Genomic DNA, 27,667 nt, shown 5'->3' on the forward strand with positions numbered 1-27,667 from the left:
ATCTATCTATCTATCTATCTCATACTGTGAGTTGGTGTTTATGTAGTATGGTTTGCTTGTGTTTGCCAACATATTGTGTTTTTCCATTACCTGACAGAGTAGGTGGAGGTCTGCGAGATCCACCTGCTCCTGCTGCTTCACACCCATCTGCACCTGCACAATATTTTACAGTCCTGCAGTACAGAACATTGTACAAGCCGCTCCTGCCAAGCTGCACTCACTAACTGCTCTTTACGTCACATTTCACTTTCTGATTGAAAAGGTATTTTGTTATATAAAGGCTGTTTGAATGTGAGACATGTTTAAGTTGTGATTTTCAACCTGTTGCCAGTTTTGTGGGTGGGCGGCATGCTGCAGCAGTCTAACAATATGCCCCGCAATAATAAAGCATCTCAGCCTTAGAGTAAGACAGATGGCTCAGTCACATGTCAAAACTCAACCAGTTTCAATGTTGTTCAAATACTGCCGAACAAAATGTGACAAATATGATGTAACTGACCCCAAATCTACAGTTTTGACTAAACAAGAAATTCACTGAATGCATATTTTTTCCATTTGAATCTACAATTTATAAAAAATATGAGCACTGTAGTGACCTCTATAAATATCTAGGAACATTTTGAAAATGTTACAGCTGACCCTGAGCTCCCCTGAGGTGGCACTTCGCTGATTTTACACATGGAAATTAATTTACTTGTCACTACTCGGCCTGTGAAACCAGCTGTACAATGTCTCCTGTGACCTTTATTAAAGTCTCATCTTGGGTTTGACACAAAGCAAGCCTGTGGGCCAAACTTGGGGCGCAAAATTTGACATCTTTTGCATTTGGCATTTAGCAGGCAGAGAGGATCTAATGAAATGAATGATGCCAGTGAGTTGCATTGTGGGAATTACAGTATCCATTGTCTTTTCAGTTTCATCCATAACAGGGACAAAAAAAAATCAGGATATCTCTGCCTCTGTTTCATCAGTTCTGACCATTCTTTCTGTAATCTGTCTCCTGTAAGTCCCCCTTTAGACTGCCCTTCAGAGGCTTGTTCATACTGAGGGGAAAGTGAAACCTTAATCCAAAGCAGCTAGATCTGGACTTTAGTGGGTGAAATTACCGGTACTGTCACACAATGTAGGGGTGAATGATGGGATGTATGTAAATTATGGACAAATAAGTGGAACCATTCAATTCCTCTCACTCAACTAACTGGCAAGTGATGTTTAATGCAACTGTAACTGAAACTTTTCTCCACATTTTAGGAGTCTTTTACAGAGTCCTTAAAGGATCTCCTTGATCTCACTTCAATAGGTGCAGGATTAGAGTGTGAGACAGCAAATTATTACCCTGCTGAATGAATCATTTAAAGATAAAAAGTCCCTGATTAGAGTCGTGTACACCCACACCAGCCTCAGGTTCCTGATGATTAATACTGTTAATGATTTGCCTTCAGGTTGAGAATAAAACAGTTAATTTATTCTTCTGTGCTCCTGCCATCAGTCCACTGTAGTTACAAAGAAAAGGTTTGTCTGGGGAGGACAGTGTGAGGATTTCACAGTTTATTAGCTGAACTGTGTGAAAACAGTGACCACAGCTGCAGACACTGTTGGCACGTGTGTGTTTGTGTGTGGGGGGAAGAGGAAGGGACGGGAGGAGCACAAAGTAACAAGAATGCCAAATATTTTATATTTGATATTTATGGACATTGTCAGTAGTAGTAATACAACTGCGCTCGTTACGTCAGTGGTGAACAGTCGGAGGTCCGATTTTTAAAAGGAGGACATATGGCGAGAAGTTTCCAAATCACATCAAAAAAACCCTTCAATTCTGCGTACAGCATGTTGTGTATCTTTAGTCAGTCATTTTTGCAGTACGGTAATCCACCCAAGCAAACTTACACCAGGAATTCATGGTTAAGAGATCCTCCAAACGTTTGCTATAGCAGTGATTACAGGGGAGATTTCATATAAAGGAGAAGATAAAGGTGTGAAACTCCCTATCTATATAAAGTTAAAGGGGGAAACGGTCTTTTAATATATTGCTCTTTCTAAAACCAAACACTAATTTTAAGGAATGAAGCCCGTCCCAAGAGTGGAACAAACATATGGCCTTTAAATATCTGCATATTATTTATAAAGGAAGTCTTCCCTGGCAGTTGCATAATAGGACTTGTCTTACTAGCCGAAGAAATGATTTACACTGTTAGCGTGCCTGTTAGTTTTAAACGGTGGGGGGATTCCTGAGGTTTTTAGCCTGCAGCGCTTTGGAGAAAGGTGGGGGGGAGGGGGAGGTGCCGTCCTAAGCTGATCTGTGCAGGGGGCTGCAGAGCTGACAGAAGGACCAAGTGTGTGAGCCGTACAGAATCAGGCTCAGGACAAAAAGGAGAATCAAACCGAACAATACAGAGCAATAAATAGACAACAGATAGATAAGTTAGATAAATAAATACAATCAGTTAAGTATCATAAACGGAGACATATATTTACACGTAGATGAGTCAATAAATAGTTCAATATCTTCTGAGCAGGCTGAAGCGATTAGGCATTAATTAGACCACTGCAGCACTGAGTTAAGTGGATTTTCTCACTAGCTTCATAATGGTTCATTCTTTTGTTTTTTTGTTTTTTTACCACTTGCAACAACTTCCCATTAATCTGACCACATCCTGTTTGTGCAACATCCTGTTTATTTTTAAAACTTCTACAATTATGCAATAAGATATAACCATTCTGTCCTAGTAGAAAGCACAAAGGAGGCAAAGCTCATCCCGACTGTAAGACATGCACCGATGATGGATGATGAGATTTTTTTACCTGGTGACAAAACAGAGAGAAAATGATAAATACAAGTGAAACTTTGTATATGTAAAACGACACATTGTGCCACCATTTCCTGAGGTTTCATCCATTTTGTCCCTGTAAAAGGCTTTTTTGGGGGACGTTTTTTCTTATCCAAAGCAAAAGTCTTTAAAACCCCCTGAAGCAAATTATGATTTTGGCCTATATAAGTACAATTTTATTTAAATGAACTACCATTATGAAGAAAGACCAGGATGAACAATCAGTATTGTTCTTACATTACAAACGCAGTCAATTATTTCTTGTATATTACATGGCAGAAAAGAGACAATAAGAAACAAGAATAAATTAGACTAGTGAGAACCAAAAACTCTTACAGCTCTTAATCAAACAGTCACGGAGCATGAGTGCTGTGGTAGTTCTGCAACTATGCAGAAAAGAATCTGTCTCCTCTGCAGGACTCACCACAGCTGTGGATTTTCAGCACCCAGGAACAAGCGGCAAACCAGCTGTTCTACCAAATATCTACATACTTCTTTACACACACTTACATACTCATTTACTTTAATTTATAAATAACATATTGGCAAAGTATTGCCAGCACAGAAGAGACTTTACATACTGTGAAACTTCAATTAAAAGCGGAGTCCCAATTAGACACATCACTAGTCTGCTGTGGCTTCACGTTTTGATAAATAAACGCAGGTCTCAATTAGACGCCTGGTCTGGATTTTATAGAAATTCGTTGGCTGTGTAAAACCTCTTAAAGACCACCGGGTCGCCCAGTTGAGTGACTTCGAAGCTGCTTAGATCGCCTACACAAATATAAATGTTTAAACTTCAGACAATATGAACATGCTACATATCATTAGATCCTCCACAATTCAATCATTCAGTTCATTTTAACCACCACATCATTTATATTTTATTCGATAGCTACATTTATAATAATAATTCTATATATAATAATATTCAAACTAGTTTAAATAAACAATCTGATCTGTAGAGTTTTGTGTTAAATAGTTCCAAATGAAGGAAGGTTGTGTTAATTGATTGAAGCAAATAAAAGCCTGGGCTATCAAGTAGTTAATTAAGTTACAAGTTAGCTTATGCTGAAAGTTCAAAGAACAAACATTTTGATAAATACACCTTTTCTTGATACTGCTTTCATATGTATAGTAAATATAAAGCTACAGCCAGTTAGCTTAGCGCAGCAGAAGCTGAAACCTAAATGTAAAGACAATAATAACCCAAACATGATGCATATAACCCACCGTAACACCACAAAGCAAACGAGATATAACGTGTTAATTAGTGAGCTTTAGAGGTGCTGGTAGGTGGATTTAGTTACTTTTGGACAGAGCCCGGCTAGTTGTTTCCCCCTGTTTCCAGTCTTTGTGCTAAGCTTACTGTAGCTAACCAGCCGCTTCTTATTTAACAAACATAAAAGTGGTATTAATCTTCTCATCTAAGCAGCATAATTCTCAAAGTGTTTAATTATTCTTCAAGATTACATTCATATCTGTCCACTTCACTTTCATCCGGATAAAGATCTCACAATAATGAGGTTAAATTGTTCTAATTTCTCTCTCAAAATAGACACTTTTACATTGTTTGCAAAAACATACAGATCAAGTCCTTTCCAAAGATTTATCAGGGAAGATTACCAAGTCCTCTCCCAAGAGGTGCATTTCCTTTGAAACATTTATACGGCTTTAAACTGCACTGCTCACTGCTCATGTATGCAGACTTAAGCTGGTATCTGGTGGCAGTTGATCAGGCGTTAATATTACAGTGAAACTCAATGCTTCGAGCGAGCAGAGTGTGGGCCTCAAAACACATCTGAAAAGACTGCCTGGGATAGTGTGCCTGGGAAACTCTGCTAGGGAACAGTTTTAAAAAATAATGCTTTTTTTTTAAAGATCGTTAGTGTATTTTTTTTTTATTTTTGCCCCATTTAACAGTGTGAGAAAAAGAGTTTACCTATTTGAATGAGAGCTCCTTCTTCATGCACGTCTTAAAAGAGGTGAACTTCTCCTCCACTCTGACACCCTGTTAGTGTGTGTGTGTGTGTGTGTGTGTGAGAGAGGGAGAGAGAGAAAGAAAGAAGGAAATACTATGAGAAGATCAATTTCAGTACGTCCCGCTAGATGGCAGCATAATTTCACAAACAATTGCCACCTCAGAGATGAGTTGTGTTTCAGTAATAAAAAGTGTCAGGAGTGTAATTTAGATATTATGCTATGAAGGTATTTAAGTAAACCACCACCTCAAGAAAAAAAGAGACATAATTAATGCTTACTCAGTGTTGAAATTGAACAGGAGAGGAGGTGTTTGTGACACTAATAGTTGCCGAAGTAGTACTCCGTTTTGAAAACAAACATGTATTTCTGTGCTCAGCATCAACCTGTCTTCCTGTCCTTCATCCTGTTAAGTCTGACAGATTACAAATAAAGAAAAGTCGCTGACAAAGACTGACAGCGCTGGTATCTTTCACATCAGCCAGTGCTGCTGTGGAGTATTACTTTCTCAAGTTTTAAATTAAGATAGAAAAGGGTCGAATGTAAGGTTTTTCCCCATTTGTTATTTCAGGAGTCAGTCCTAACAAACTTTAGGAATCCTATCAAATCTTATCTCAGGTTAGGATACTGTTATGTCTGTTACCTAGCAACTCTGTTCTCATCTTGCCGAGCCAAAAAACTGTTCCTATCTTAAGTTAGGATAGATACATGACTGAGTAGCAGTTCATCTGTAAAGGCTTTCTTCCAATATCAGGTCCTAACTCTAATCACTATGGTTACCAAACAGTTAAGATCTTGGATTTGCAAGGACGCTGTTTTTCCTTTCTGTCCTTTGAAAAGCTGCTCTCTCCGAGACTGAAGAGGGAGGAGGAGAGAGGACACATCTATTCTGTCACCTTTAGTGGCATAAAAAAATATCTGCTATCTCTGCTTTCTCACCCTGCCACCGCGCTGCAGCCGGTCCTTCATGACGCCAATGAACTCCTTGTGGCTGAGTTTATCGTCGCGATCCTCGTCGAAGATCTTGAACACCGTGTTGACCAAGTGGCGGGTCAGCTTGATGGCTGTAGCCACGTAGACCGCGCGGGTAAACTCCTCTGAGAGAGAAGAGAAACAGGTGAGCAGGAGAGAAGTGAACAATATAGAAGAGGAATAAGAGAAATAAGACTGTAATCACATCAAATAATTTTTTGGAAAACAATGAAAATGCAAAAAGCAAATACACGCATGTCTTTACAAATACTTTTGTATTTGGGGCTGATTTTCAACTTTTGAGTGAAGTTTTTATGATTCTTACAAATATATTACAGTTGGAGTTATGTTTAAAAACAGCATGTTTTTATTCATCCACCTTGATTCTGCATAAACAATACGTGCATTGGAAGTTTTATATACACACGTATGTCCATAAAATATACATATTTATGTTCATGATAAAACATCTTTATAACTAGAGCAGGTAAATTACACCATGGTTAGTCCAGCCAGTCATCCCTGCAGAAGTTTGTGTTTCCCCCCTCGAGTGGAGCTGTTACTGTTATCTCATTAGATGGAAAAGTAGTAAAACTCCCTCAAACTGAACAATCAAGTGACTCAAGTGTTGTACAACTAGTATGTGACTACAGACTTTACCTTGACCAATGGAGCGGTTGGCGAAGTTGTACATTTGCATGGCGATGGCAAAATCCTCCAGGTTGTTTAAGAACTGGAAGAAGGACCTGAACTCCTCAAAGGTGATTCCCTGCAGAGAGATAACGACAATGAAACAATGCCTGTTATTTATGAAACATAAAACTTGTGAAATGCAACATGAGAAATCATAAAGTGCCACATAAAGCAAATGGCTGCATGTGTCAACACTCCAGAGAAGGATAGTGCTACAATTCACACAACACATAATCTGCTTCCTTTCATCCTGCGGAGGAATCCTTTAGTGTGTGTGGGACCTTGAAGCCATCAGATAGATAACACACCCAAACAGACAAAGTATACATTGCTGGATTTTCCCTGTGCAGTATGGACACGCTGAGCTGTCAGCGGCGGGGGGAGGATTGTAGCTTTTGGGGAGAGGTCAGGCTGTTTGCAGACTTTTCTAAGGCAGATTAACCTGATACTTGAATAAACAAAAACAACAGAAGTGATGAATCCCCAAACATCTCAGGCTTGGCTGATGACTCAAACACTGAGCCTATTGATGTCCACTCAACCATCCCGCAGCTACTAGCTCCTTCTCTTGCCGGGGGCCACGCCAAACAGGCAACACACACAGCCGAACAAATGGAGTAATGACTAATCTGTGACGCTTTGCTGTTTTAACAAGGCGAGGGCCATAAAATATCTCTCAGCCTAACGACCAGACCCACTTCATAATCAATGGAGATCTAGCAACAGGCTACTCGAGCCGGCTGAGGAGCGGGTCAGCGTGCCAAGAGGAAAAACAAATTAAAGCTAAAATGAGGATGCTTCACTCAGCAGCTTATTCACAGTGCTATCCAAAGAAACGGAGGACTAAAATACTCCCATACTCACACCAAACAACCAGGTGTGTGCTGTTATCCTCATATTTAAACATCTCTATGAGGTCCTTAGGCCTACCTGCTGCAGTACATGTTCACTGTGCATCTTTTTTAGGCCTTTTTCACAGCAGCTAGAGTCAGGATGCTGCTATTGTGCATGTTAGCTCACTGGACGCCTGTGTTTACCCTACTATTTTACGTCAAAATGGCTGCTGTGAAAAAGGTCTACGGAGTTTCGATTCTAAACAGTGTTGCTTCAAAGTCTGTGAAAAGCTAACTGATTCATTTAAAGGAATAGTTCAGCATTTTGGAGAGAAAACGCTTTCTCTCTGGGAGTTTAATGAGAAGCTCAATATCACTCTACGCTAATAGGAAGCTATAACCAGCGAGCAGTTAGCTTAGCATAAAGACTGGGACAGAACTAGGATAACTCTCTCCAAGTTAAAAACAATCCTCCAATTAGCAGTTTCGAATCTACTTTAGCTATGTGTGTGTATGTGCATGCAATATATATAATGATATGGCTTCAGGTCTTGTATATGTATGTGCTGGTGTACATCTGTATCTGCTTGTCCAATTATATGGATATGCATGTTTGTGTATTACTTGCACACCAGGTATTATTATATACAAGCACAATATAGCATTAATCAAATCAAATCTAATTAACTATATCTGCATACATCTTCTGTCAACATGAACTAATAAAATGTTGTTCACAAAACAGAAAAATCTGAAAAAATAATACAGTTTATTTTGTTTGTTAAAACTGTACAAAAAACGAAAAAAACTACAATTTGTGAATTTAATGTCAATTGAGTGCTGGCACTTCCTGGAGTCTTGTCGTCACATTGAGGGTGCCAGGCGAGGTACCGTCGTACCAGATAAACATTAATTAGCTCCGACACATAATTCCCATAAAAATAAAACCAAATGTTATTCTAATGGATGAGTTAAAGAAATGAGACACAACATGTCGATTACTGAGCTTTAGAGGTGATGATAGGCACACGTTTTAACTTTGGATGGAGCCAGAGTAGCTGTTCCCCTCTGGTTGCAGTCTTTGTAAGCTAATCACCTCTTGGGTCAAGCTTAGGGCGCAGACGTGAGATAAATATCGACCTTCTCATCTCGCTCTTGGGAAGAAAGCAAATAAGCACATTTCCCAAAATGTTCCTTTTAAATAACCTGGAACAAAATGTCCAATTAATTAGTCCTACAATCATTTTGAATGATATCATACTGAAGAGAGGAGTAGATTAATCTTTCCTGCATTTTTTAAGGTTCCAGTTTTTGATAGATTACATCATATTGTAAGTTAGTTTGTCTAACCCGTGTACATGAAGATGAAGAATGGCAGCTGTCAGAGGTAACGTGATGATAAAGTGAATGTGAAGGGGAAAAAACAACGCACCTTTTCATCTGGAATGCTGTGGCGCACGTTCTCCAAATACCCGCTGACGTCGTCCACATTGGTGTAGCGAAGGAGGATGCGAGCAAAGTCTTCCTCGCTGATGGTGGGCAGGCCTTTGGAGTAGGAGAGGAACTCTATCTCAAGCACCTCTGTCTGCAGGTTGTCCATGAACCTGGAGGAGCGAGACGGAGGGCAGCTGCTGACAGTAAATGCCACCACCAGAAACTCAACATGCACAAAGGAACACTTAACATATTCACAAACAAAACCACTAAAGGTTGAATTGTTGGAGGTTCAGTGCGATATGAGAATAATTAATGGCCTTATTACACTGTGAGATAATAATTTCTAGGACATCATGGTTTATCACAGAGCAGACAAAAGGTTTTTCAACTTACTCGTAAAAATCTTCAAATTTCAACTCGGCTTTGCCTTTTTTCCCAAAGAAATGCACCAGCAGCGTTGTCTCTGTTTTCTCATCCACATGCTGTCAGAGAGAAGAAAGTGCATTACTCCTCATAACCTTAAAAGTCAATTTTAGATGTTATAAAGTCTGATAAACAGAGCAAATCACACCTGATTACAGCAACGATTCATTGAAACATTGAGGGAATTTGCACAAAATCTCAGTTTAAGCACCCAGGATGACCTGTTTTGTTACATACAAGCGATTCATGGTACCAACCGGGTTAACAATTACATTTATTTAACCATGCTGACAGCTTTAAGTAAAGATGTTAGTTAATAGCCATACCCAGATTCTGCTATTGAATAATTACCCAGAGTTAATGGTTAATTTTTCACTGTACCTGAAACCAAACCAGCATTTCCTCCTTTCTGCACAATACAAACACGTGCCATGCAGCAGATTAATTAAACATGCTACAAAGGAACAAAGGAAACATTAGAGGAGCTCTCTTTGAGTATTTACTCTTACTAACAAGAAGATAGATGCATAAATCAAGAACTTGTTCCACTGTTCTCGCTAACACGAAACCTACAGGAGTTTTTATGAGAAACAAATCAGTAAGGACAGAACCTGGTACTTAGTATTACTTTATAAAGAAAGAAATGAACAGTCCCTCCAGGAAGTTGCAATGGCAATAACTAACCAATCCTTGTGAATTTTGTTCAGTCACTGCCAGTTTAATGTGAGTTTAACCAATTGTAGCAGTTCCCTGCACAAAATGTTGAGCACTATTCTTGCAATTTTCCCACAAAAAAATGTTTTTAAACACAGCAACATGCATTACAATATTTTTAGAAAAGCTCCAACAATCCCCCAAAAAAGCCAATGAAATCCTGGAGGGACTGAATGAAGAAGTATCTTAATGACGGCATGGCTACCTCAGTGAGATCAGAAAACAGAACTTGACTTGTGCCACGTCTGAGAACATCCCACATGCCCCGGGCCTCCACATGCTGACTGTCTTTTTTAAGAACCTGTGGCAGCAGTTGAAGCACAGCTGTTAGAGGACAAAATACATCTGGCACATGTTGGAGAGATTAGGAAAAAGGGAGATGGACAGACAAACGTGGACACTGAGGCAGACAAGGAGGACAGGAGATGCACAGACTGGAGAGAAGAGTCAGACATATGTGGCAGTAGACAAAAAGTCAGACATGCAGAAACAGACGGGGGCTGACACCGGTGTATCTGAGAGGCCCATCAGCCCTGACGTGAGCCTGCTCTGCAGCGATGCATGCAGCCTCTTGGCAGGACATCGAGCCAACACAGCTAACACATGTCGAAAGCATGCAGGGCGTGAGACCTGAAGGGTGATTCATGCCAGGTTAACTATGTAACTGAACCCACCCAATACATCATCATTTGATGCTATGCTGTGAGGTAAATGCAGGTTATCAGACACCTTTCACCCACTGTTGTGAAATAGGTTCAGCTTTTAAACGGATACATTCTCTTTTGCGTGAGACTGTAAATCTAAATATAAAAGATGATGGTGCAGATTTTTACCAATACACTAAAATGTACAAAAACTCTTTGACCACATTTCCTGCTCAATGTAATCTGGAACAAAGAAGCCACTCTCTGCTATTTTTCTCATTGAGGTCATGCTCCTGATCTCGGATTAACCAATCATTATTATTATTACAGTTTACACTGTTCCCTTCACTTCCACCCAGCTGCTGTGGGACTATAATAACTACAGCTGCAGTGAAACACAACTGTCAACAACAATTTTCTGGTAATTGGTGTCACGTGCAATAAAAAGATCACAGGAGATCTGTCTTCCGAGTAGTTAAGAAAAACTAGGATTTCTAAGTTAGCAGTTATTAACCATCTTGCTGCCTCTCGCTATCATTCTGTTTTTTTCAACATATCATCTCTTCAGTCGGGTGTTTTCTCAAGTCTCGACATCACCTCATTCATAAGCAACATCAGCATGCAACCAACCAGAAACAGCCAGCCGCCGTCGACACGTGTTCCTAAGGTTGGCTTGCTTCATTTCATAATATTTATTTATCTTATTTAGTTTTTTTTTTTCATCTCTCAAGCCCGAGGGGGAATGTGAGGCAGCTCTTCCTCTGCGCCTCATCGCTTTTCACCAGAGAGAGAGAGATTTACGACATGATCCCACAGCTAATTACGGAACAACTCTTTAATGCGCCACGCTGTTCCCATCTCATCCCATGAAAAGATCCTCATACACTTGTAATTAGAATATGTCGGGGAAAGCCCAACCACAGCACTGAAGACATGCCTGTTATGTGTTTTTGAAAAGATTTGACTTTTGAACTTTTTCTGCTGGAAAGTTACCTACAGTACGGGAGAAGAAATCAAAACAAAAAAGACACACCTCAAGGGAAAGTCTTCAAACAGAACTCTGAAAAGATGGGTCTGTCCCACTGTTAGCTGTAGGCTCTTCTATGTGTGTGTGTGTGTGTGTGTGTGTGTGTGTGTGTGTGTTGAGTGCTTTTCACAGTGCTGCTTCTCCTCTCTGACGGGCATCTTCATGGTCAAACCCATCACAAAAGGTAACCTGAGCCCAAATACCACTCCTCAAGAAACTGTAAAAATAAAACATGGGGGTCCGGGCGAAACGTTGTCAGTCTTTGGGTAAGAGCTTTTTGAAGTGGAATCCCTCGCCCAACGCTGACAAAAGCAGAGTACATAAATCATCTGCAGCGCACCCCATGCACTACCACACACACTCACAAAGACAATATGTCAGATAATGTTGAAGTACACGGTGGTGTATTTCAATTCCAGTGAATGTGAATGAGGTTATCTGGTGTTAACAGACACAAATACGGGTGGTGTCAGCCCCTGAGATACATGTGCGTTTTCTGTGCTAACTCACTGTGCAAAAACATTTTCAGGTTAGGGAGAGCGCATGCCAAAAATACATGCAACAAGCAGAACAGTTCATTTTCCTTCAGGGAAAGAGAACAATACATACACTGTGTGGCGGGGGTTTGTGATGCCCGTACAGCTGCAGGCTCTGAAATGCAAAAAGAGAACAGAGAGACAAGATTTATTTATAATACACAAAGTATTTTAGAACAGGAAGATGGTTGGAAATTAGTTTTTTAAACTTCTGATTAAGGCAACGCTGTCAAGTTTATATGACTTTACCAGCAATCCAAGATACCTATTCCTATTCTTCGGTTAGTGAATGCACCTAATCCTCGTCTTCAGCTTTGTCTTCTTGCAAAGCGTCATTATATTTCCAAATCTAGAGTACCCATTCTAATGATCTTTTTGATGGTTATACGGGCTTCAGATTAATGTGAGACCGTCCAGAGATGCTAACGTTTGTCCTGGCAGAATAAGCTCCTCCATGTTGTGTTTGTGCGATAAGACCTCAAAGAGTCGCTCTTATCTCTCTTTTCAGCTCTGCCTGTTTACATCCACCTGCATGTGGCATAAGACAGTCTTAAAGAGATGAAAGCCTTAGGCATGTTTTACCCTGTATGACCACATTCACCTCTGTGCAGCTTGTGTTCTCTCTAGTAACACTGCAAGTGTTGCAAACAAAAACTCTGTCATATAATGCCATGTTGGTTCAAATGTAAGATTCAGGTCAATGTCAAGCTGCACTAATCTTCTTTTTTTAAACAATAAATCAAAGAACTCTGTGTACTTTGAAAGGCGTGACTCGTGGTGACAAAACCCACAGAGAATATCACCTGACCCAGGTCAAGTCAGATCTTATTTATGTAGCCCAAAATCACATTTTGTAGATGTCCTTCATCAGACTCTAGACCCTAAGTAAGAAAAACTCTCCAAAAAGTCCTTTTAAACAGGTAAAAATGAAAGAAACATCAGGAAGAGCAACAAGGGAGGAATCCCTATCCCTGGTCGGACAGACATGCAATAGATGTTGATTGTACAGAACAAACCATCACATTGATATACAAGTATATACAATCACATTATATACAAATTTTGATGACAGTTTCTGATACATGAAGATTATAAAACCAAATAGTCACCTGTCAGCTGTATGGAGCATTTTAGTGTTTTTCAGCCCAATGTTTTGGTTAACCGGCCCAAAACATTTTGACTCATAGATCAAATCAATCTTGCTTTCAGATGCAACAGGCAGTTTTTAAATGGCAAAGCAATGAGATACCTGCCCAGCACCAAACAGTACACAAAGTAAGTGACTAGCTGCATATTTAGCTGAGGCAGATATTCCTCTTGGGAGTTAATGTAGACTAAAACAAAGCTAAAAGAAGAGTGAATGTTGAACTTAAATTCGTCAGGTGGCAGAAACATGACGAATAAACGCAGCCATATCAACCTTATACAGTGATACTATGCCCCTCTTGTGTTGCCCCCAAGAAGGAATATTAATTATTGCAGGTTTAAATTGGTAGTTTTTTTTTGGCCACTTGGGGGCAGCACACCAAGCTGAAAGAACAACACCTGACACATATAGTTGTTACAGGGAACTTGTTAGCAAATATGCATTTAATTACACATGTAGCACACATAGAGCAACACTGACATTCATTTAGAGTTGTGTTTCTGCCACCTGACTCACGTAAGTCCAGTATTCACACTTCTTTTAGCTCTGTTTTAGTCTACGTGAGTTCTGTGAAAGATATCTGCCCTCTAGCTTGTGAGTTGCTAATTTTGTCTGTCTATCCTGCTGCTGCTGGAGTTAACAGGCAATGGAAAACCAAAACAATGAGCTGCTTCACGTATTTTACATTAGACATAGACATCTGGTCCATATTTATGTAAAAGACATTGATTACAGCAACTTTAACAACGTCAATTCATACCTGCTGGTCCAATCTTTGCACGTCTTCAGCAACTTCCTTTCTGTCCTTTTTCTTACGGAAAATTTCCTCCAGCTGGTGGGAAGATGATAAATTATTATGCAAAAGGTAACAGATGAAATGTATTATATTATATCTGATTACGAGACAAGGCTCATACCACCAAGAACTCCCTTTTGTCCACCATTTCATTCCCATCTGCATCAAACATGTTGAAAGCAATCCTGAAGCCTGCATGGGGCTCTGAAATCAAACAAAAATGAATTAAAGTCACCGATAGTCACCAAGATAATTCTGCTTAAGCCAGTTAAAACATATACTTACTTGTTAAAATGCAGAGCAGGAAGAGATACTCAGTGTAACTGATGACACCTGGAAAAAAATAGAGAGAGATTTGTCAAGCTTAGAAACAAAAACCTAAATGTTCCCTTTTCCACACAAGGCAGCATCAAACAGCATTAACCAGTTAGCTGAAGGTGTTTACAAATGTTCAAAGTCATGCGCCCGAGATGAATAAGCCATCCAAAGAAACGCCTTCAGACAGGGGTAATCTTCTTGCGCTCACTGATAACATCTTAAAAGGTGCCTTTTACTTCATGCTTGGTGTTCCCCTCACACAAACACAGGCTTTACAGCTGAGCTGACCTATCTGGACACAAACCCAAACAAATTTAAGGCCTACGGCTTCTGATCGTGTTTGGGTAACAAGGTGTAATACATTCTCAAGTGATCTGTCACTGATTGAGAATGGCTGATTTTCAGGTTTTGTGTCGCGTCCTTCAGCTCCCTTTGTTGTGTGACACGGAGAAGGGAAGAGTAAGTGTCAGGAGACATCTCAATCGACTCAGGAGGCTTCTCCCCTCTGCCTCTGAAAGCATTCCCAAGCTTTTGTTTGCTCGGGAAGATAGAGAATCGAGCCCAGATAGTTCTGGGTGACTGCTCTTGGTGTTATGGGAAAAGAATTCAGGTACAAGGTTTGCTGCAGGGAGATATTTCCAGAAAGAGGAGCACCCAAGGGAAAACTTTGCTTCCAAAATTCCTCTACAGCACTGGGTTTAAAATTCTGATAATGTGGACCACTGGTGATATCAAAGCTGCCTTAATGGTACACGAAACATGAAATAAATGAATAACTACAAAATTCGAATAAAAATACTTTGTGAGTTTGCCATTTCCTGTAATATTTTCTGCTACAAAGTCACGTTCATGCACATACTGCACGCACATATCCACAAACTGAACTATGATGGGAAGATAAACTAGATAACAAAAATATATTCCAGCGCACACCAGAATACGATTGACATGGTTTTATTGCGTTAGAAACAAAACAAAAAGGAGTGAACTACTATGTTTTCGCATGTTGTCAGATTTGGAATGCTTCAGAAACATGCAACCATGACTCTAAACAGAAATGATTAGGAAATGAAGTGTAGACCAGGAGTAATCCTTTTCCACCAAATTAAATCTGGCTTTGAACCGATTCTGTTCAGGCTTCAACAACAGTCCTAGAGCAGGAATAAACTTGCCTTTCACATGAACTGTCCTGAATACAGCGTTTTACTGTATTTTAACGTCAGCCATAATGGTGATACTTGTTGAGCCTAGTATTTTCTGGGGAGGGGAACACGGAGTAAGAAGTTTGAGAACCACTGCTCTGGAGGCTGGAACAACGCTGCTAATAAGATGATGTAAACGCTGGCGTAACACATGTACAAAATGAGGTGTGAAAAGAGAATTAGTGATGCGTGCCATTCGGCAACTTCATCAAAAAAAATCCCCCATGACAAAGTGCTCCATCTTCTCACCCCGGCTCTCTATGTTTGGCAGGTACGGCCCTATAATGACAACAGATCTCTAGCTTCAAAGCCTTTAAAGCTTAAATGGGTTGAGGAGGGGAAAAAAAAAAAAACTTTTAAGATTCCAGCCATGTTTCACCAATACCACACACCTTCACTCCTGGAGGGAGCCACCCCTCTCCCCTCCTCCCTCTGAGCCTCTGAGCTCAAGTAGATGTTGTTAGACAATACAAAGAATTCCACAGAAACACTTCATACAGAGTGGCAGTCCCGGAGATGTAATCCAATGCCATTCTTAGGCTTCATAATGTCCGTGGTGATCAGGGGGGTGGCCAGTGGGACATGTCTCGACATAGCTGGGTTCAAACAGCTCCCTCATTCTCTAAAGCAACGCTTTGTTCACAGATCAATCCAGTCCTTTTTTTCCCTGACAAAGCCGCAACGTTTAACAGCAGGATTAAAAGCCCCAAATCCCAGCATTGGCACTTAGCTAAAGCAACAGAGGAGAGACCAGAACAGTGAGATCTGATGCTCCACTGGCTCGTATGACCTACTGAGCTGGAGTGTGCAGGCCCAGGTGGGAAATTTTGAAAAAAAAAATCTTCAATCACACTGACAACTTCATTTTCTTCATGCAACGTTACTGTGAATTAAGGTTTGCGGGGTGAAGAGTGAAGTCATTTCACAAGCTGCATTATGTAAAATTAGATTACCTCCAGGTGCTTTGCTCACATATGGTTCTGTGTGTCTGTGTAGTGAATGTCAATTTACACGCACAATGATGCAAAAAATGCACTAATCAGTGCTTGAGGCTTTATTTTAAGGGTCAATGAGTTTATTTATTTATTTATTAGGATTTACAATCTCCAAATCTTCCAAAAAAAACATTGCAATTTGGTACTGATTATTAACTTTGCAAGGCAGCTGGACTCGCAAGATCACAGTGATACCGGACCAATTAGTGTCCTTTGAGGAAGTACTGGCAGCTATGGGGGTGAGCCCCGGTTGTGATGCACCAAGAAGACACTAATCAGCTCCCATTGAGGTTAGCGTAGATGCTGCTAGCATCAGATATTTCAGAACTGGAGAGTGTTTATCCTTTGTGAAAGAAGAGTAAAGAACGCCACTGGAAGCTTTTCTCGAAGGGAAAGATGTTTTCACTCTTCTCCCATATGTTATGTGATTGGTTGAAGTTCGTCCTGTGATAGACAGACGGTTCATCCAATCACCTGCTGAGTATTTTTTGAGTGTGCAAGCGCTATTACAATGGCAACTTCCCAGATGTTTCTGTGTAACTAACCATCTGGCGCAGTCAAGTTAACTAATTAGGTAACTAATAAGGTGTTTAATTGGTACACTTTCAATGAATTAATTCCAATTAATTGCTATTGTAATGTGTATATATGTATATATACACAATATAATAACATATACACACACGTATTATAGTATACTAGAGTACTATAAATATTGAATAAGAAATCTAAATGTAAGATTAATAAACCACATTTTATATTCAATATTCCTATTTTCAATGCAATCGTTAACTGGTATAAACTGTAAACTGCAGTTGCCTCCCTGCCACAGACAGTGACAGAAGATCTTCAGTTGAGCACAATGTCCACGTTTCACATTAAACTGTAAGTGCAACTTATCAAAAAGACACTTGAGTGCTCTCTTAGTTAAATTTAATTAAATAATTTGCTATGATTTTAGTGATGGATTCAAGACTTTTTAAAATAAGTCTTTAAAGGACCCTGATGGTGCAGTGCTGTATTGTACCTTCTTATATGGGCATTATTTTCTACCAAAAATATTGTGCGTTGTTCCTGGGGACTGTAACAATATTTTAAAGAGGGTAAATGAATGAAATGAGTCTTTTAACTGCTCAGCAGAAATGTGTCTACAAGCAAGCATACATTACAGCATTCATTCATCATTTATTGACTTCTGCATTTCTTTCAAGGAAATTCCTCCTTTCCCTAAAAAGTAGTACCAAATGATATAGTTCTTTCCAGGAAACGTATTGTACTTAATATTAAAGAAACCAGGAAGAAACCATTAAGTGTATTATCAATGGACCGTTCCCTCCTGCAGAGGGTACTTGAGAATTAATCTACAACATGTTACCGGACTGATGGCGAGATAAGATAGTATTTACAACACACTCACTGCTCTGAATTATACAAGGCTGACAGGCACAACAGAGCACACTCTGAACAAGACATGGAGTGCCTTTAAAAAAAATAAAACCATAAAGGGGAATCACTTGAATTCAGTGGATTTATGTGTGTGTAAGTGGGTTACTTCACCTCGTTCGCGAAGGTTTCTAAACAAATTAGATGATCCTTTCCAAACAGGCGGGGTGTCAGCCAGCATCTTGTCTAATTCCTGCGAGAATAGAAGAAAATCCCAAATCACTCATTCATTTCTAAATCCCAGGTAATCACAACGTAATGCAGTGTTTGTTGGCAGTAATTACAGAGGTTTTACTCAGATGAAAAGGACCTTCTGCTCACCTTTTTTGTGAGGGACTTCCACACTCTCCTACCTACACAAAACAAGGTTTAACAGTTAGCGGATGATATATGTCTGACGTATAATAATAAGTTTAAATGGTGGATTCTGTATTAGTGAAACAAAAGTGAAAACAGGTGTTTATGTGGACAGAAACACAAGCTGTGTATCTCCACGAACACATTCCAATGGTCAATAAAGCAGAAGATAAGATGGAGGTGTTGTAAAAGAAAAAAAAAACTGTCTGGAAAATCACATCGATAACAGTGACAATAACCCTCCGCTGACACATTTTAAAGCCTGTGTCTAAAGCTGGGATTATGATTGCCATGTGATGGCCTGCTCTCCACCAAAGTGAGGTGTCTGCGTGTGAAGATAAAAGGGGGATATTGTCCTCAATGTAGGCATGTATTTGATGCTTTCTATTAATGTTTCATAACCAGCAAACACTTATGGATCTGGGATGAATAATTTACATGACAGCACTTTAACTTTTGACTTAAATGGTTCACTTCTCCACGACTCCATCATCCTCTGCTCATAGTGGTTATGTCCTTCCTAAACATCCAAAAGAATGGCAAAATCTTTTTTTTTACAGCCACATTATAGCCATAAAAAAAGCATGATTACCATTTTGCAACACGTTAGCCATTAGCCACCAGCGAACAATGACACGCAGTATGCTAACACATTAGTGCTCCTTGTTTACCCTCCTCAGCAGATGCCAGTGAAGCCATGGCTAAAAGATTACAGCAGGCCACACACCTTCAATCATAATCAATCCTAGTAATCAGAATGTCTTATCGTTACATTTATGACATCCATGCTAAGTTGTTTGGTCTCTCTGGGTCTTGGCGAGTTTCTTGCCACATAAATGAGCCATAAAAGTGGGGTTGCTGGTGAAGATGTCTATCTTTATGCAGGTGTTATGACTGAGGCTCTTCAAGCCGCAACTTATTGTCCGATGACACTTCGCTGGCCCTCACCAACAAGCAAAGTTCCAGGAAGCAACAACACTGGGGCTTTTTTTCAAGTAACTGAAGGATGAGAGGAGCAGGGGTTACAAAGTGTAATTAAGCAAATGGCTGCAGACAAATGCTGGTTTCTCCACAGAGCTACAAAGATTATGGAGGCAGTGTAGCATCTGCAGTATAGCACACTGCTACAGTCTTCATGAGGTGAATGGGCTGCCATTCAAAATTCTTGATAGCAAAAAATATTGCTTAATGGTCCAGTGTGTAAGTGATAACATGGCAGAAATTAAATATATTAATCATAGGTATGATTTCATTAGTGTAAAATCAGCTGAAACAGGGAATTGCTGTGTTTTGTGACGCACTTGGATGGCAAGGGTGAGGCGAGCAGTATTCAGTTGGTTGCAGTCGCTTGATGCAGCCACTTGATGCCACTAAATCCTACACACTGGACCTTTTACTAACTAATTTTAAGCACTTTTAACTCTTAGGAAGTCTAGGAGCCTCGACAGGAACTTAAAAAAACTTTATTTGTTTAACGAGAAACCAGGGTCTAAATATTGTTCCTGACTCCCCAAAAAAAGTATTTTCTCTGGAGATTATACTTTTTGATGGCCCACAAGTTTGCACTCACTGGTCAAACACATCAAGTCCAGGCTGCTACAGACTGAAAGCACTGAGTGTCACTAGAATCTATGTAAGGACATGTTCTTGTAAAGAGTTAAAGAGATACAGAGATAACAAGTGAGTGCAGGAGAGACACAAAATGTAATTTCTTATTTTTTTTAATGCAGTTATGAACTAAAGAAATGAATGAAGGTAAAACACTCAGCAGTTTGTCTACTTTGGAGAATCAGCTCAAGGGCCTCCCTAGTTTCTCTGCGATCTGCAACTACACCGCTAGATGCAACTAAATCCTACACACTGGACCTTTAAGTCGTAAAAATCAATACTTATTTCTCCCTTCCTCCAAAGGATGTTTAGTACCGTGGGGAGTAGTGCACTCACTCTTGGGTTCATTCAGTGTGATGGACTCGATGAAGTTGAGCGGAGTCATGTAGAGCTGGCCCTCGTACTCCACCGAACTGAACAGGCGAAATCTGTTTTCAAAGGACGACATGTACACGTCTCCATCATCCAGATCATAGGTCCTGGCCTGTAAACACACACACACACACACACACACACACACACACACCATCATGAAATACTGTGATAATACTGTCTGAAAGATGCTTTTTATGAAATCCATCGAAGCTTTTCTTGTCACGAAAAGCCTCGCTCACATGGAACAACAAAGAGGCCCAAGCTTTAATTCAGTAATGGGGCACATGTTATGTCAGTCCTATTTTTCATCCCTGTGCACCAGATAATGTCCCTACAACTGTTCAAACGCAGCCAGATCAGAAGGCTGGATTGGTGAAGACAGAGCGGATCTCTCTGTCAGGTGGCAAAGTGCCAGGTCCACTGGGCACAGAGCAAACACCCAGGGAATGTGTGCCCCCCTCTGCTTAACCATTAAACCCCCTCTAACCACCCCCCGCCTCTCATCAAATGTCAGTCCCTCCGCCAAGTCCCAGTGTCCAGTTTCCTGTGTCCCTGGATTCCTGCTGCTTGTGGACACCAGTCAAGGTTTCCCTCCGATTGGAAACAAGTAATCTTCTGTAGCTTGGAAGTGCAAATCTGGTTTACATGTTTGTTTACATCTGCTGTGATCCATGAACATCTTGTCAACAATGTCAGCGAGTGTCTGAGCTAAAGAGACTCGCTGTAGAAGTTCTGGTATGTAGGCTAATAGAGACTAATACACATTGTACGAGAGAGCAGGCAAAATAACTTCTGACAGAAAATAACAATAGTGCTGTAAAAACCTGTGTAAAGCTGCAACCATCAACAACTCTGTTCCTGTTCTTATCACTGACTAATCCATCAGTGTTCTGGAGTAATCAGTTTATGTGACTACAAGTCTAGTTTTCAAATGTTTTATTTCCAAATGTTTCTCGCGATGTGTTTCATGATGACCGCGATGAAGGCCACAAGTCGAAGCCCATTGATCTCACGATAAAGTTGTTCTTTATTCTACCATTTTTATTCTGTTGCTGCAGTTTTGACAGTTTTATCAGTATTTATCTTCTTCCTGAATCCATCCCAACTGTTAATCTACTATAAAACAATAAAACAAATAGTTGCTGATTAATCTTCTGTAGAATGACTGATCATTTGATACTGTCTACCGGTTAAAGCTCCTCAAATGTGAGGATTTGCTGTTTTTCTGTTATATATTCTGACGATGTCATCATGGGCTGTGGGAAGTTGTGATGTCAATAGTTTCTTAGGTTTCCTGGACTAATAAATGATTTAAATTTCAAAAAAAATCAATAGAAAAATCTATATAAAAAACACACATTAGTTGGAGTTCTTTTTATAATGTTCCACTATGGTCATAGCATTTTAAATCTGGCACCAACAACAACAACAACAACAACAACAATAACCAAGTTTGGCCTCAAAATGTATCATCATAAAAACTCTGATACACCAAAAAGCTTCCCAAAGCGATTATACTGGATTACAGGAGACAGTCAGGTGTTCCTGTTATTTTGTCCAGCCCCTAACAAATGTAAACACAGCATAATGTACACATATTCATTCCCCCAAGTGATGTAAGTATGTATGCCTCGTGCCTGTAGAAGAAAAAAAACCTCAGTGATGGCAGCAATTGGGTCACGTGATCTATGAAGTGCCTTTTGACCATTTTCAGCACCGAAAGGTCGGGGATAGCTCCTTCTGGTGACGACACATTAACGTTACTGACGGTTCCCGTGCAACCATACGATGCAGAGGCTAATTGTGTTGGAGATACTATATAAAGCTCTTAATATAAGGCAACAAAAAACATTTAAATTGAAGCATTTTGAGCGACTGTAGGTGTGTTTGTTTGGTCACCAAAGCCCGCGCGGTTTGACAAATGCCCCCACTGTACCTTATCGGTGGCAGAAACTGATGGCAACGCCAGATGAAAGAGTCGAGCCTCGACATGGCTCTTCAATCCGGTGCGCCTACCGACAGCCGGGTAGCAGTAATACGCAGCACCGACCCCCGCCGCCGCGACGCACGCTCCAGCCGCGATAACTTTCAGCGCTTTTGTCGCCTTCGGGGTTGTCGTTTGTGTCCACGTCCCTGTTGTTCTGGAGCTGTTCGCGAGTGACTGTACAAGCCTGCGCAGGGAAGCCATGTCTGTTTACACTAAGGTGTCGTAACCAGGGGAAGAGCAGAGCAGCGCGAGCCGCCTGCTGCTGCTCCGGAGCTCGCGAGAAATGCCGTCGGTATTTCAAGTCGCTCCGGGATTAAAGGGCGTGAGAGTGAAGGAAAAATGTTTCAATCTCTGCGTAAACACAGAGAGAACCACTGAATTATGCCTCAACTCTCGTGGGTTCATTTAAAGTCTCATTTGGTGTTTGTTTTTGTGTGTTTACAGATTGAATTTAAAGTGATGTAAGTGCTCAGTTTAACAGCCCACAGACAACTCTCTCCCTGTGTGTCTTTATTTTGTGCCTTGGGGAGAAGGAAAAAAAACAAATCCCTGCCAGGGCACGTCTGAACTGTGACAGCCCCGCCCATTACTAGTCCTGTGGTTTTGCACCTGCCTCACCACCCCTGCCACTTTGAGCGCAAAAGCCCTTCCAGGAGCTCCTTGTACCTGCACTGCAGCGTTTATTCAGCCCTCACTTCTCCAACCCAACCTGCGCTGCGTGTCCCCCTCCACGGCTCCGCTGAGACACACCATCAACCATCCGCTGTTGGACAGGTATGCAACATGAGGGCTATCTGAGCGGCGACTGCAGCCCACCCCCCAACTGATGAAGACGCAGCGGTAAAAAAAAAAAAAAAACGGCTTATTAAAAAAAAAAAAAAAAAAAAAGCAAAGAAAAGAAGAAATCTGCGCAGCCAGCAGCAGCAGGAGATTATAGTGAGTGTTTCATGTCAGGGGAGAGAGTGTCCTTGTACATGTGCTTAGTAACGGAGGAGGTGGACATAAACATGCAGTAAGTGACAGTGGCAACCAGGTAGTGTACTACGCAAGAGCGCTCCCTCCGGACCTCCTCGCTGAACTTTACCCGCTGAGCTCTCGACGCGATGGCTGCTGCTGCTGCTGCTGCTCTGGGGGAAGTTGGGAGGCGTCTTGCCACGGCATCGATGGTGTCGCACCAGGTCGGGTCCCATTTCCTGCTGACCCCACTCGGGGACAGTCCGATGCTGCTGGGGGAGCACCTCATATCTGGGGACAGGCTCTCCCGGAGCACCACGGCGGATTTAACGCACCTCAAAGGGATTCTCAGGAGGAGACAGTTATACTGCAGAACTGGTTTTCATCTGGAAATACTTCCGGATGGCACAGTGCAAGGCACGAGGAAGGACCACAGTCGTTTTGGTAAATACTGAGAGCCTTTTTTTAAAAATATATATATAATTTGGTAGCAAAAAATACAAGGCCATAGAAAGTGAACTGTTATAATAAAACAAATGATTTTGGAAATAAACGGAAACACTGATGACAAAAAATAACAATCTGATGATATAATTGTTAAAATGTCTTATTTGTGCTGCTGTCAGAGCTGAATTTGAAAAATTTGAAAATTTTTGAGCTTCTGTGATAATATTCTTTCATCTTTGTCAAAGTCTGTACAGAACAACTGTGTTATTCTTCTCCAGGTATTTTGGAATTCATAAGCCTCGCTGTTGGGTTGATAAGCATTAGAGGGGTGGACAGTGGACTCTATCTGGGGATGAACGACAAAGGAGAGCTGTATGGCTCTGTAAGTACCATCTCTGCTCATTCATGTTGCCCAAATCCTTAATTTTTGACCATGTGATCATCCACAAGGAGCTCTTTTCATCTCTCACATTTGGAGAATTTGATTTTCAGGAGGATATATTTAGAAAAATAAACTTTTTTTTGTTTTCTGTGTCTGCATCTTGAGCCAAGGCTTCTCTAACATGTATGTTGTACCCTTTGTTTTCAGGATAAGCTCACAGCTGAATGTGTCTTCAGGGAGCAGTTTGAGGAGAACTGGTACAACACATACTCCTCCAACCTCTACAAGCACGGAGAAAAAGGGACGCGTTACTTTGTAGCATTGAATAAAGATGGGACACCAAGGGACGGGACTAAATCCAGGCGGCACCAGAAATTTACACACTTCTTGCCCAGGCCTGTGGACCCCGATCGTGTGCCAGAGCTGTACAGGGATATCCTGGGACACAGCTGAGACCTGGAGCCCTGGTCCAGTTCAGGAATAGCTGCTTAAGCCCTGGCAGGCAGGGAACAGAGAAGAGAAGAGGGACGCAAGGCATGGGGATGTGGCCCGGTGCAAGCTGGTGGACAGCAGCCCAATCAGCAGGGATAAAGGCACCGGGGCCTCTTGTAGGAATGCACGGGCCATCTCTCAGCAGCCAGGGAAGACAGGCTAGAATGTCTGCACGCTTGCCATGAGGGGGTCGTTTGTTTTAGAGGCCAGATGACCCTAAAAAGTACCTGCGTGGAATAAGAGATGAATGGGAGACGGAGCTGAATGGTCAAGGGAGCATCTCCTCCAGTCGGACGGAGACGTCAGCCGACTCTGTGTAGTCCGTGGGAATCTGTACTATCCAGAAATGGTACTTTTAATTTGGGTACCGTGTCAGAGAGCCGTAGTTTGTTCAGAAGGACTTTGAAGGAATTCTGTTTATTTTTTCTTACCTGTGTCTAGACCTGTTTGAAAAGAGCAAAAGTGTAACAATTTATTTATTCATTTTAGATACATATATTTATGTTATATATTTATTTATTTGAGAATATATTTTTACAGGTAGATACATGCAATATAGAGAAACCACTAGAAACTGTATCGACTATATAAAGACTGAGACACTGTACCATTATGTCTTTTTATTCTTAAAAAAAGCTCAGCTAGTGATATACTGTAATATGACCACAAATATGAAACATATTGGCAAAATTTGGAAAAAGATCCCCACGTCTGAAATGCATTTTATCACAATGTGGCAACTGTGAATCAATTTAAACAAAATGTTTGTAATGTTGACGTACTAATTCTAACTAAACTACTGTCGCATGTGTTGCAGGAAGAATCTGAAGTCAACAAACTGATAATACAAACAATAAATTGCTCAAAATGTGATCAAAATGCTTTTATTTTTATTTTGTCAGCCTATATGAGCAGAGATGGAGATGTTTTATGTGTTCCCACGTTTTTCGACAGAGCAATATTTAAAACTTTACTGGTTGCCTTTGTCTTTTCAGAGTTTAAACATATAAACCTGCTTACGAGACCAATGTTGTCTTTCTTTATGGACGCCATTATGCCGAGAGATGAGTCGTAGACCTGATGCACGCATAAAACTTCAAAGCCTCCCTCCCGAATCGTCTGAATGTAAGGGCCGCACAGCGATCGGGGGCCAAATAAAATGTGACCTTTAGCTCGGGCCCAGCAACTTTAGCAGCTGTATAAGAGTGGAGGTCAGAGCGATAAGGATTAAGTAACCTCTGCTGACAGTTTGAAGATGGTTTGTTGAAATGTTACTAAATAATGGAAGTCGAGGTGGTAATGCTTTATTCTCTTGTTTTCAGATAACTTCTGTTTCTCTGTGTTAGGAATGTTTTTACTGTCCCATCATTTTGTGGGGTTTCGTGGAATTAGGAGGTACAAAGCAGCTGAAAAACTGATTTCTTCTTTAAAAGCCACTATCTCATATCTGTGCACAGTTTCCTCCACGGCTGGGGGAAGAGCTGTGTTGAAGCATGAAAGCTCAGCCTGTGATCTCAGCGAGCGCGTGTTTGTGTGTGTGATGGCGAGCCAGTGGGGGTGTCTGCAGGGAGTCAGCCCCGCTGCCAACTCTCTCCTGTCTACAATGTGATACTGCGGGACTTTCCCACCTGCACACCTTGAACATCAACACGCTTCTGTCGTCGATTAATGACAGCATCCCAGAGTGTATTATAACCTGCGTGCACGTGGACATCCCCTGTCCACCGGGTAAACACGCGAGCCTATTACAGCATGAAAAAAAGATTCTGGTGCTTGTTTTTGCAAAGATACTGTCACTGCTCGTCTTTCTGTAGCTTCGTAGAAAAGTTAACAAGCGTGAAAATGATGGACAGGACGTCTTTCATGCATGTCTTACCCCATCTTTCCCAGCTAAAGAGTGTGTTGCCACAATAGTTTGTCCATGACTTTGACCTGCTGTTTTTTTTGTCATTGCAATACCTCCAAAGAGACTACAGTCTCAGTTGTGGCCATGAAAAGCCGACTTTGTGCAAATCTAAGAGCGTAACACCCTCCACCCCCTTTTTGACATTTTGAAGGTCATCTCTCTAAACACGCTGGAAATCCTGACTTGTGATACCTGATGCCCAGAAGTGCTCTTTGGCACTTGTTTAACCAATGTTTTTGGAGTCTACCTGGCCCTGAGACAGATGCTTTTGTTCCCCCTACCCCGCCTCCTCCAGGTGGTCTGCGGCTCCTCGCTGAAAACACTTAAGCCCCTCATCCGCACCCACTCTGGAGGGCCGTCTCACACGCTTAATGGACGCTCCCTGACTTTCATCACCTCCTCAGCAGCGGCCTTACAGGGCTCTCGAGGAAACCCAATCAAGTGTGTGTGCGTGTGTGTGTGTGTGTATATATATATGGCATGGGTCCATGGGCAGGTGTGGAAGTCAGTGATCTTCTGTGTCTATCTTCGCAGTCCAGTCAGACAGCGCAGGTGTTCCCTCAGCACTCAAGCTCTCACACTCTGATCTCAGGCCTGCTGTTTGTCAGCTGGGGATATAACTTAGCAGCAGGAGGAGGAGGGTGGAAATACAGCAGGCTTTGTTGTCTGCCCCCAATTATCAGAGAGCATAATTTCTATATTTAGAAGGCTGCGTTGGGGAAGACAGGGGAGGTGCCGAGAAGCTCACCTGTTGCTCCAAAGACGTGGCCACTTCTAAGAGTGTGTTTGCGCAGGGATGGTGTCTGCAGCTTTGTGTCATTTGAATCCTGCAACTATTGATTTCAGGCTCTTTGTTGTTTGTTTATTCCTTAGTAAATTGCCGTGCGCACAAATTATGAGCTGCATGTGTGTTTATAGGGATTACAGCAGAAGTGTAAGTATAGCGTTATCCACTTGATACTTTTGGGCTTTCATCAGAGTCCAGAGAGAGAGAGAGAGCAAGGCCCTCTAGAAAAACCTGCAGCCAGGGCTCCCAAATATCATCCATCCCTCCATCGTTCATGTTTTGTGGCCTGAAAAATCATCCTTTCACACTTGCAGCATTGTACCCCATTTGAGTTCAATCATTTTTAGTGTCATAGCTAAGAGGATTTTGCGGTCTGCTTTCCGC

At 41.2% G+C, this 27,667-nt stretch overlaps 3 protein-coding genes across 3 annotated transcripts in view; 1 reads left to right on the forward strand and 2 right to left on the reverse strand.

Annotated features, from left to right (window-relative positions):
- Positions 1–11,690, reverse strand: part of zdhhc2 (zinc finger DHHC-type palmitoyltransferase 2) — a gene marked incomplete at its 3' end in the record, with an annotated part of 22,753 nt that extends 11,063 nt beyond the window's left edge. Inside the window, exon 1 of the mRNA XM_035668987.1 lies at positions 11,630–11,690. The remainder of the gene's footprint in view (positions 1–11,629) is intronic.
- micu3b (mitochondrial calcium uptake family, member 3b) lies at positions 2,628–22,590 on the reverse strand. Its single transcript, XM_035668788.1, has 14 exons — positions 22,265–22,590; positions 20,290–20,437; positions 18,310–18,341; positions 18,103–18,181; positions 14,316–14,363; positions 14,152–14,234; positions 13,995–14,066; positions 12,161–12,202; positions 9,137–9,225; positions 8,739–8,910; positions 6,441–6,549; positions 5,748–5,905; positions 4,771–4,839; positions 2,628–2,802 (listed from the first exon to the last, which is right to left on the reverse strand). Exons 1-13 carry the CDS (start codon positions 22,514–22,516, stop codon positions 4,771–4,773), a joined length of 1,353 nt encoding a protein of 450 aa, XP_035524681.1. The 5' UTR covers positions 22,517–22,590; the 3' UTR covers positions 2,628–2,802.
- A 602-nt stretch (positions 22,591–23,192) lies between these two features.
- On the forward strand, positions 23,193–25,453 carry fgf20b (fibroblast growth factor 20b). The gene is made up of 3 exons (XM_035668789.1): positions 23,193–23,713; positions 23,995–24,098; positions 24,306–25,453. Exons 1-3 carry the CDS (start codon positions 23,419–23,421, stop codon positions 24,549–24,551), a joined length of 645 nt encoding a protein of 214 aa, XP_035524682.1. The 5' UTR covers positions 23,193–23,418; the 3' UTR covers positions 24,552–25,453.
- The last annotated feature ends 2,214 nt before the right edge of the window (positions 25,454–27,667 follow it).

This window comes from Morone saxatilis, unplaced genomic scaffold (genome assembly GCF_004916995.1).
Source record: "Morone saxatilis isolate NCDOM2014 unplaced genomic scaffold, NCSU_SB_2.0 Contig22, whole genome shotgun sequence".
NCBI classification, from domain to species: Eukaryota; Metazoa; Chordata; class Actinopteri; family Moronidae; genus Morone; species Morone saxatilis.